At 48.6% G+C, this 11,557-nt stretch overlaps 1 protein-coding gene across 4 annotated transcripts; it reads left to right on the plus strand.

The window, feature by feature from the left end:
* Window positions 1-1,664: 1,664 nt before the first annotated feature.
* LOC125525585 (uncharacterized) lies at window positions 1,665-9,475 on the plus strand. Of its 4 annotated transcripts, none has more exons than XM_087535697.1 (4): window positions 1,665-1,835; window positions 1,921-2,007; window positions 5,049-7,802; window positions 7,888-9,475. In XM_087535697.1, the coding sequence occupies exons 3-4, from the start codon at window positions 5,057-5,059 to the stop codon at window positions 8,274-8,276; spliced, it is 3,135 nt and encodes a 1,044-aa protein (XP_087391823.1). In that variant the 5' UTR covers window positions 1,665-1,835; window positions 1,921-2,007; window positions 5,049-5,056; the 3' UTR covers window positions 8,277-9,475. The 4 variants fall into 4 exon arrangements, with proteins under 4 accessions (XP_087391823.1, XP_087391824.1, XP_087391825.1 ...); XM_087535698.1 differs by having other exon boundaries at window positions 1,665-1,819; XM_087535699.1 differs by lacking the exon at window positions 1,665-1,835 and having other exon boundaries at window positions 1,905-2,007.
* The last annotated feature ends 2,082 nt before the right edge of the window (window positions 9,476-11,557 follow it).

Consider the following 11,557-nt stretch of genomic DNA (forward strand, 5'->3'; position numbering starts at 1 on the left):
ATAAGAAAACATGGATGAATACTTGCTGTTTTCTAGATTTTTTTATCGGATTTCTATTTTCAGAAATGGGGTTTACAAATTTTTTCATGACTCAGCGGTTCAACTCAATCCATCTTTTCTTTCCTTTATTCCTTCCGATACTAATTTTTTTTGAAAAGGATAAAATTTGGCTCTGCTTGCTCTCCGGTAAGGCAGACAGGATGACCACCACTGGAGCTGGTGCCGGCATGGTAACCGCCAACCAGCTGCTGGAGCTGTCAGTGCTCGTGAACATAGCCTCCCCCCAATACGATACCGGTGGGGAGGTGTGGGAAAACGAGCCGTGGCCCTGCCCGCCCGCTCCTTGCCCTCACCCACTCTACCCCTGCACCCTGGTGGAAGGGGCTTCCACATCTTCCGAGTGAAAAACCGGGGGATTCATTTCGTCTGCATCCATCCTATGGCATAGGAGATAACAAACAACATACAAAAATTACGTTCTCATCTCTAACGGTACTTAATTATTTTGCAGGACCAGACACCCCCCACTCAAAATCATATCATCGCTCCTGGAAGTGCATGGGCCATTCGGTCTCACCTGCAACCTTGTAACTAACATTGGCCACTTGGGAAATACTATCTTAGCAGTCGTTACCCATTGTACACTTGAATGGCAAGAAGGTGACACGACCTGCCTTGCTAGACGTGCGCCGTCGAGGGATCTTGATGCGGATGTTATCATTAGTAGTAGTAGTATTAGTGATTCTGAGGTGTTCAGGCAGTGTAGTAGCAGCAGCAGCAGTAGTGATTATGAGATGTACAGGTACTGTAGCAAAGATCCCCAACTTTCCAAAGTAACAAGAAAAGAAAAACGAGTGAGGGATCTTCCTACTAGTAGTCTAGTGCAAATGCGCGAAATCGTCATTGAGCATAGATCACTGATGCGGCTGCTGCTGGTGTGATTTTTCGCTTTAATTTTTGTAGTCTACATTTCGCGCTTTGCTTGGTGCTTGTGTTGCTAAAAGTTGTGTTGGAGGGAAGTAACCAAGTTCTCTAAACATGAAAGAAATCATCTTTGCACACAATCCGTTTAGGATTTGCCCATTTTAATTTCATCAATTTTATTCCTGATACGCAGTGTTTGTATACATGATGGAATAACGAATCTGACACTTGGGCACGGCTGCACTGATATATATGTCTTGTGGTGCCAAGGAGAGTTAATTAATTAGAGCTTTCACTTTCAGAACCAACTGATAGGAAGCACGAAACCGTCGATTTTGTTCGTGAGAAAGCGCGCAAAGACTCCCACACCTACCGCACGCATATACATTACAGGACTTAATTAGTCGCGCACCAAGTGAGTGGTCACCCCCATATATTGACGAATAACGGAACAATCAAGGGCTCTACAAGCTTATCCATCTTATTATCGTATCGGTTGTTATTGTCCGCCTGTACTTTTTGTCATTTCTTTACTTTGTTTCGCTCCTTTTGCGAGCTGTAAGACCTTTTTAATGTTACCTTCTGGATTATTAATAAAAGGGCCGCATGCATCATCATAATGCAGAGGCCGGGGGCACGCTTCTATCTCCAAAAAAAAAAACACCTCAGCTCTCGCAAAAAGAATGGGCTTCAAGCAGGCATAATTGCATAACCACCAAAAGAGGCTTTGCCAGCGTTAGTGCTCCGCTCACCATGAGTATGTGCTCATCATCAACCACAGTGCATGAACGTGCAAGCCAAACCGGTCACACTCCAAATCATCCGGAAACAATACAGATTACATCTCAGTCTGGCAGGAATATACGAGGAAGCCGCCGGCGAAGGATCAGGGCCTGTATGTGCTCCCTTTTGTATGTCTGAGTGCGTGCGTGCTTATATATTCAGGGTTCGCTGGCTGATGGCCTTTCACTAAGGCTGCTCTCTTTTCCTCTGCAGCCAAGCGCATGAAGGGCCAGATCGAGGAGGACATAGAAGGCTGTCTGCAACAGTGAAGTTTAGGGAGGATTGCTTGCGTCGATCCAGGTGAGCAACTCTTGCCAAGAGCTGTACTGCGTTGGTGGTATGACTTCTGGTAGCCTATATATTGTCAAGTTCATTTCTTTTTAGTCATTATTGCACTTGTAAATTCTCCTGTTTCTTCATATATATATCTTGGTGAAATTATATGCCATTTCTGTGATAGCCTTTTTTTCTATGATGTTTTCATTTCCGTAGCTGTGTATAGTAGCCACTGGTTTCATGTGTTCTATGTTCGATAACAATGTAGGTCTTTTGATGTTTTAGTACTTATTCCTAGCTTTTACTTACAAAACAAGCATCTATACCAATATAAGAAGATCCAAATGGGCAGATCCAATTAATCTCGACCATCAAATCATGTCAATCCAACGACCTAGACTGCTTCAATGTCAAGCGCCCAACACGTTTAGCGTGTCGTTAATCTCATGCCAAATATAGTGCTAATCACATAATAACACGCAAATAATATTCTACTTAATATCTGCATGCACTTAATATACTTTCAAATTAACGTGTATTGCGCATACACATTGACTAGTGTAAATAAAAAGCTGTTAGACTTGACCAGTTCTACTCTGTGTATGTCTCACAATACCTAGTGTGGATGTGGACCAGAACTGGAGTAGTGTTTAGTGCGTTGGCCTGCACTAGTCTCGAGAAGATGGGCCTTAGGGCATCTCCAACCGTGCCCCCAGGAAGGCCTCCTCAGGCGATTTTTTCGCGCCGGCGCCAAAAAAAGGCCCAGTCTCGCCCCCAGGAGCCCGATTTTCGCCGGCCTGGGCCGAAAATAGCGCCGGCGGACTCAGGCCGAACCCGGCGCGCTGGGGGGCGCCCGAGGGCGCCGGGGCGAACTGTTTTGGCGCGAAACAGCCGCGGGCCTGCCGCGTCAGCGACACGGCGCCTCGTCTTCCCCCAACGGCCTCGGTCCCGCGAGGAATCAATGCCAAGGCTGCCGCCGGTCAGCCTTGCCATTGATTCCTCATGGGCGGCGCGTCACGGGACGGCGCGCCGATGCCTCCCCTCCCTTGCACGCGTACACACGGGTGCGGCGCGACTATATAGCCGGTGGCCTGCACTCGCCTGTGTCCACACCAGCCCCGTCCCTCGCCGCCGCCCAGCTCCTCCGTCTCCCTACCTCTTCCGAGCGCCGCCGCCCAACCCCTCCCTCTATCTCTCTACCTCTCCCGAGCCCGTCGCCATGACGGAACGCTACCCCGGAGACGAGGCGGCGGCCAAAGGCTTCGGCCGCCGTTCGCTCCGCGAACAGGAGTCCTGGCTCCTGTTCCAGGCGAACATCCCGGCGCCGCCGGACATGCGCGCCGGGCCGACGGGGTGGAGGCTCAGCGCCGGGGGAGTGCCCATTCCCCCGTTGCCCGACGCCGTGGCGAAGCCGTAGTACTTCGCCGAGGAAGTCGAGGTCGTGCGCGCCTCCCTCACCGACGCCCAACTCTCCCTCCCCCAGTACGCCGCCGACAACCACGCGGCTTGGGCGGCGTATTTCGAGCGCCGCCAGCAGCAGCGCTTGGCGTCCATCAACGGAGCGCCGGTGGTTGGTGGCCGGCAGAACAGCGAGGGGCGCCACCTGTGGTGGGGCGTCCCCGGCCGCACACTCGAGGGCGTGCTGACGTACCTCGAGGGCGGCAACGACCCACCGTTGGCGTACCCGGCGAGGGCGGCCGCCCCGGCACAGCACCGACGCGCCGGGCCATGGGCGCCAAGGAGGTTCGGGTCCTCCTCCTCTTCTTCCTCCTCCCGATCTTCATCGCACTCCTCCGGCACTCCAGCCCTGCTCGGCGTCAAGGCCGAGCCCGCGGCGGAGACGCCGCTCGGCCGGCGCACTCGCAGCGCCGGCATCGTCATCAACGAGGGCGGCCGGCGCGCCTGCTCGTCGGCTCCTCCTCCGCGCTTCGTCAAGCCAAAGACGGAGCCGAGGCTCGCGCCGGTGAAGACGGAGCCGGGGCTCGCGCCGGTGAAGAAGGAGCCGGCCGCGCCGGTGACGACGGAGCTCGACGACGACGACGTGGCCCTGGAATGGGCGCGCAGGGACTCCATAGCGATGGAGAAGGAGCGCCTGGAGAAGGCGAAGGAGCGCCGGCGCGCCGCCCTGCTTCGCTTCGCGGAGCGTCGACGCGGCCGCGACGAAGGCGGAGTCGTCGTCATCGGCGACAGCGACGATGACGACGATGATGCGCTGCCACCAGTCCGCCATGGCGACGCCGGGCAGGGGTCCAGCAGGGGCGCCCGCGTCAAGGAGGAGAAGGCCGACGACGACGATGGCGGCGACGGCGGCGACTTCAGCCAGTTTTTCCTTTAGATTAGTTTATGTATATGAGCTATGTAATGAAAATCCGCGAACTTCGCTGAAATGTGCCGAAATTTATCGTGTTTGGCCGAAATTTATCGTGTTTGGCCGAATTTTATCGTCCTTAAGCCGAACTTCGCCGAACTTCTTTTATTTTAAAACGTGCCTGGGGCGGCCCTGGGGCCGGCGGCTGAGGACCAACTCGCCCCCAGGCCCAATTTTTGCGCCGGCTCACCCCCAGGCGGCGATTTTAGGCGCCCCCTGGGGGGCCAACGGCTGGAGATGCCCTTATACATGTTATTGTTATCCTTTAATGCATCCTCCAAGCACTAGTGATTGAGCTCATGATGTTGCTGTGCCATTGATTAGTACCTGATATATATATATATATATATATATATATATATATTCTTGTCTTTCTGCTATTTAGAGTCCTCAATGTATAAAATAACATCAAAGAAGAATTTTGTTAGGCATATGACAATTTGTAGTTGTCGGATAAGTTTTGATGGGTTTGTTTCAGATAAGGAACTTTCTCCAATGGACATAGCTTGACCTCTTTCCTTACCAAACAATCCGCTAGGACAGCTTATGATTTCAGAGTTAATAAACCATCTCGATGTTGTATCTCCTCCTCGGTAAATTAGTGAAGCTTTGGAAGATTAATAAGCATATCCTATGTTCACATATTCACTTTATAACTTATGGTCTTACATGAAGTTTACACTTCTACCATTCCCAGTGTCATCGATGTTGCCTCTTCTTCTATTGCTTTTGTTGCCATATGTATTCCAATCGGCTTCAGCAAGAACATTCACCAATATGACTGATGTGGATACCTTGTTGGCATTCAAGGCAAGCCTAAGCAATCAGCCAGGCGTCCTAGTTGCATGGAACACAACCACTGATTTCTGCTTGTGGCCAGGTATCAGTTGCAGCCATAAACATAAGCACAGGGTTACAGTGCTTAACCTCACTTCGGAAGGCCTTGCCGGCACACTTGCACCATCTATTGGAAACCTCACGTTTCTGAAAATTTTGGACCTCAGCCAAAACAATTTCCATGGTGAAATACCTTCATCAATTGGTTGCTTATATCGTTTGCGATATCTTGATTTGTCCAACAACTCACTTCATGGAGATGTGAACATCAATTTGAAGAACTGCACCAGTCTTGAAGGTATCAATTTTGACTTCAACTTGTTCTCTGGAAAGATCCCTGCCTGGCTTGGAGGATTGCCAAAGCTCAAGATCATACATCTGGAGAGGAATAACTTCACTGGGATAATTCCGCCGTCACTTACCAACCTATCAGCATTACAACAAATCTATTTTGGTAAAAACCACCTTCATGGCACCATCCCGGAGGGCCTTGGCAGGCTCGGTAGTCTTGCATACGTGTCCCTAGGGCGTAACCATTTATCAGGAACCATCCCTACAACTCTCTTCAACCTTTCATCTCTAGTTGGGTTTAGTGTGGCAGTGAACGAGTTGGATGGTAAACTGCCGTCAGACTTGGTGGGTCACGTCCCAAATCTGACGGGCCTATTTCTTGGTTTGAACAGCTTTACAGGAAGCCTTCCAGCTTCTCTTGTCAATGCAACTGAGATAGAGTTTCTAGATATCTCCTTCAACAACATCACTGGAATAGTGCCTCCCGAGATTGGAATGCTCTGCCCAGAATACTTCAATCTTGAGGGTAATCAGCTAATGGCAACTACTGCTCAGGACTGGGAGTTTATGACATTATTAACAAACTGCACACGCCTCAATACCCTTTGCATCCAGGACAACATGCTAGGTGGTATGCTGCCAACCTCTGTTGGCAACCTATCAGTACAACTCCAAGAGTTTATTTTCGGATTTAATGAAATTTCTGGAAAAATACCATCTGGCATCTGCAATCTTGTCGGGCTAAATGTGTTGGACTTCCCGCAGAACCAATTCACTGATGTCTTGCCTGATAACATAGGAAGGCTAAATTTGCTTCAAGAATTGTATTTCAGTAATAATCAATTTTCAGGGTTCTTGCCATCCTCCCTTGGGAACTTGACACAACTACTAGTTCTTTCGGCAGGCAATAATAAGTTTGAGGGGGGCCTTCCAGCAGGCCTTGGGAACCTTGAGGAGATAACTGAAGCAGACTTCTCAAACAATAAGTTATCAGGTCCATTACCTAAAGAGATCTTTAACCTATCGACCCTGTCAAATATACTGGACTTGTCAAACAATTTTTTGGTTGGTTCGCTTCCACTTGAAGTTGGCAGTCTAACAAAGCTTACATACATGTATCTCTCCATGAACAACTTATCAGGACCACTACCTAATACACTTAGCAATTGCCAAAGCTTGACGGAGCTAAGGTTGGACCACAACTACTTCAATAGTACCATTCCCTCATCTATCAGCAAAATGCAGGGCTTGGCATTTCTGAATCTTTCCAAGAATACACTCTCCGGTATGGTTCCTCAAGAGTTAGGACTCATGGATGGCATTCAAGAATTGTATCTTGCACACAACTACTTGTCTGGTCCTATCCCTGAATGCCTGGAAAACATGACGTCATTGTATCAGTTAGACCTGTCCTTCAATAATCTGGATGGCAGAGTTCCAACGCAAGGTGTGTTTAATAATGTGACTGGATTCTTGTTTGAAGGGAATTCGGGACTTTGTGGTGGTATATCGGAATTACACTTGCCCACATGCCGGCCGCCAGAATCAATGGAACACAAAAGGACACACCATCTCGTTGTTGCTATAGCTATCCCAATTGCTGGTGCAATTCTGTGCTTCGGTGTGCTGCTTGTTTTCTTCACATGGAGGAAGAAAACTAAAGGTCAATCCACATCCACGAGGGGATTTCAACTGCCGGGTGACAACTATCCAAGAGTTACCTATGTTGAATTGGTCCAGGGAACAAGTTGCTTTGCCACATCCAATTTGATTGGCAGAGGAAGCCACGGATCAGTTTATAAGTGTGGTTTGCTGATGAATAATTTGATGACCACAGTAGCCGTGAAGGTTTTTGATCTTCATCAGACTGGTTCTTCCAGGAGCTTTTTAGCTGAGTGTGAGGCACTTAGTAAGGTTCGCCATCGTAATTTGGTCAGTGTCATAACTTGCTGCTCAAGCTCTGACTCAAGCCAAAATGACTTCAAAGCTCTTGTGTTCGAGTTCATGCCCAATGGGAACCTGGACAGGTGGTTACATCCGGATGCACATGATGCATCACAACCACTGCAAGGTTTGACATTGGTGCAAAGATTAAATATTGCAGTTGATATTGCCGACGCAGTAGATTATTTGCACAACAACTGTGAACCGCCAATAGTTCACTGTGACTTGAAGCCAAGCAACATTCTTCTCAGTGATGATTTAGTTGCTCACGTTGGAGACTTCGGCCTCGCGAAGATTCTTTCTGAACCAGCAGCTGAGCAACTGATTAATTCGAAGAGCTCGATTGCAATAAGAGGAACAATTGGTTATATCGCTCCAGGTAACTTTATTAATTTCTCTAATGTTAAATTAAATTCTGCAGGCATAGAAACTCATACTCTTTTTCTCTGCATACGCAAATGTAGAATATGGCGACGGTGGTCAAGTTTCTTCGCGTGGTGACGTATACAGCTTTGGAAGTGTCATCCTCGAGTTGTTTACAGGCATGTCACCTACTCATGACATGTTCAGAGATGGGCTGACCTTGCAGAAACATGCCGAGAATGCAGCATTTGCTGGGATGCTAATGCAGATCGTTGATCCAGTCCTACTATCCATTGAAGAAGTTAATGCGAGCAGTGTGCCGGATGGAAGCAACACAATGGAACATGCCAGCAATGCCATATTCTCTGTCATGAAGGTTGCCCTATCATGCAGCAAGCATTTACCAGCCGAGAGGATGTGCATAGGAGATGCCGCTGCCGCGATCCATAGGATAACAGATAGCTATGTTAGGATGAGACAAAATGAGTAGGACCTTGTGTTGTGACAGTGCAGCAGGCACATTATTGGTGATGACTGTTTGGATCTAGTCGTCCGTCAGCTGTTGCTCATCGGAAGGGGGGATGCTCTCTCTCTCTCTCTTCCCCATCTTGCACTTCAGTACAAGTAAAAATGATGATTTGCGTGGAGTACGATTTTAAGTAAAAGATTCCCAAGAACATTTTATTTTGATGAATGTCAGTTTTTATTTTGATGTCGTTGTTGGACAAGCTTTTGTATTGTTGGACAGCACATTCAGCTCTGTATGGTGCTCTCAGTATTCTGAATCTTGTGTTCTGAAATCACAGCAAAACTGTCAGGACATCAACCTCTGTTGATTCAGAATAATAAGATTGTTGGCTAAAAAAGAGAGAGGGGTTTGATGAAGATATCAGTTTGTTAGCATCAGACCACTTCTTCAGGCAAACACTGCATAAAAGAATGAGGGGGGGAGCAGGGCGATACTTTCAGCTGGTTCTCATAAGCAACGGACATGGGGCTTCCTTCAGTATCTCGCTTGCCTCTTGCAAGTCTCTTCCGATCTCTCTCCAGTTTGTGAGGAGGAATATTTGATGAAGAATAAAAAATTCCAACATTGGAGTGTAGAAACTTTGTACTGAGTAACCAACATTGCAACAGAGAGTAGCATAAACGTCCAAGCCTATTGCCAAACTAGAAACCACGATATAACCGAATCATCATTAGACATAAGGATACAACAAATGTATTATCCATTCGATGCCCAGTTTGGACGGACAGACATTACATGAGGACAAATACATGAAGATGCAAGGCGGGCCTCTACAAGAACAAGAAATAGAGGTACAACATCGTCCTTATGGCAGCACAATTTGGTTAGAGACCGGTTCTCCATTCCTGCTTATTGCAATAATTGCCTCTACGTCAAGTCTCCCTCTCATATTGTACTATATGTATACCCCTAAGAGGGTCACATCAACATAATACAATATTTAGCCTGTTAAACATGCTATGGTGCACCCGGCGCATGAGGTAGTTAGGATAGATAGATAGAGATAGGTTATTTTTCTTTCTCTCCAAGTTCTATCTCTTCCTTGAATATCTCTCTCTCATATGTAATCTTAACTATGTATGCGCTATGGTTGGGAGGTGCGCCCCAACTCTATATAACACGAACCCGTCGGCCTCAACAGGCTAAGACGTTTCCAGCTATCGCACATGGTAGTCAGAGCCATCCTTTTCCCATCTAAGCTCCATACGAACTCCATCTAGCCCTAGCCATGTCTTCCTCCTCCGGCGCCTCCCAAACCAGCCTCAATGGCCAGGTTACCGAGAAGCTGACGCGCACAAACTATGTGCTATGGCGCACGCAAGTCATTCCCCAGCTGCGTGGCGCCGGTGTCTTCGGCCATGTCGACGGCACTCAGCCGGAGCCGGTGAGACTCCTCGTCACCACCAAGGACGGCAAGGAGACTTCATGGCCCAACCCTCTCCACCCAATCTGTGTCAGGGAGAGAAGCGTGAGGTGCTGCTCACGGTGACCACGGTCACCACCGCGGGTGCGCTCTGGACGACGCTCGCCGGCATGTTCTCCTCGCAATCTGTCAGCCGCATCAACAACATCCGAACCTCCTACTTCGCTGCCATACGCGGCTACGCCGATGAGCTAGCCGCCGCGGGCAAGGCGATCCCCGACGACGAACTCGCCTCCTACATCATCCACGGGCTCGACGCCGACTATCAGCCCCTGGTCTCTGCCCTCGACGCTCGCGTCACCTAGGTAACCCTTGATGAGCTCTTTGCCATGCTATCCAACTTCGATCAGCGCATGGCTCACTTGCAAGGATCTGGCGGCGGCGGCTTCAAATCTTCTGCCAACGTGGCCACTCGCGGGCGGGCGGCGGCTCCTGATCGCGTGGCTCATCTCGCAACAAGGGCAGGTCTGGTGGCGGCAACCGTGGCGCCACACCACCTCAATATGGTGGCCGTGGTCGCCGTGGACGCGGCGCTGGTGGCGGCAGTAGAAACTGCCTGGACGCTCCCCGGTGCCAGATCTGCGGCAAGCCCGGGCACACAGCAAAGGACTGCTGGTATCGGTATGAGGAGGACGACTACGACTCGCAAGATGAGGAGGAAGTCGCTGCGGCGGCCGATGGCTCCTATGGCGTCGACACGAATTGGTACGTCGACAGTGGAGCCACCAACCACATCACCAACGAGCTCGAGAAAGTTACCATGAAGGAGAAATACCGCGGCAAGGATCAAATCCACACTGCCAGCGGAGAAGGTATGAGTATACGTCGCTTTGGTCACTCAATATTTCGTACCCCTAATCGCAACATTCATCTTAGAAAATTTTTGCATGTTCCTAGTGCCAACTAAAGTCTTCTTTCTATCCATAGAATTGCCCTTGACAATCATGTCTCTCTCGAATTTCACCCTTACTTCTTTTTGATCAAGGATCAGGCAACGAGGACAATTCTCTTTCGAGGTAGATGCGTTGGCGGCCTCTATCCGTTGATTCCGGAGTTTCGAAGACAAAATAAACAAGCTTGTGGTGCTATCAAGCTTTCATCCACATGATTGCATGATCGTTTAGGACATACTTCTTTTTCTTTAGTTGAAAGGTTGCTTAGGAAACATAAGCTCCCGTTTGTTGGCGAGCGTCATAATGAAACAATTTGTGATTCATGTCAGAGAGCTAAAAGTCATCAGTTGCCTTACCCAATTTCTACCAGTATTTCTACCAAACCATTACAGTTGATTTTCTCTTATGTTTGGGGCCCTGCTCCCACTTCTGTTGGTAGACACAACTATTATGTCAGCTTTATCGATGACTATAGTAAATTCTCTTGGATCTATCTCTTAAAGAAACGATCTGATGTGTTTCAAGTTTTCAAAAACTTTCAAGCTCTAGTTGAACGAAAGTTTGACAGAAAAATCATTGTTGTCCAATCCGACTGGGGAGGGGAGTACGAAAAGTTGAACTCCTTCTTCCAGACACTTGGTATCTCACACCATGTGTCATGCCCTCATGCTCACCAGCAAAATGGGTCAGCTGGACAAAAGCATCAGCACATTGTTGAAGTTGGCCTTGCTCTTTTGACAAGCGCCTCCATGCCTCTTAAATTTTGGGATGAAGCGTTTCTCACTGTCGTTCATATCATAAACATGCTACCTAATCGTGTCATTAATCATGAAACTCCGGTAGAAAGGCTTCTTCACGCCAAACCAGACTATAAGTCTCTTCGTGTCTTTGGGTGTGCATGTTGGCCAAACCTACGTCCCTACAAT

Source organism: Triticum urartu, chromosome 7A (genome assembly GCF_056163025.1).
Source record: "Triticum urartu cultivar PI428250 chromosome 7A, HENAU_Tu73, whole genome shotgun sequence".
Lineage (NCBI taxonomy): Eukaryota > Viridiplantae > Streptophyta > Magnoliopsida > Poales > Poaceae > Triticum > Triticum urartu.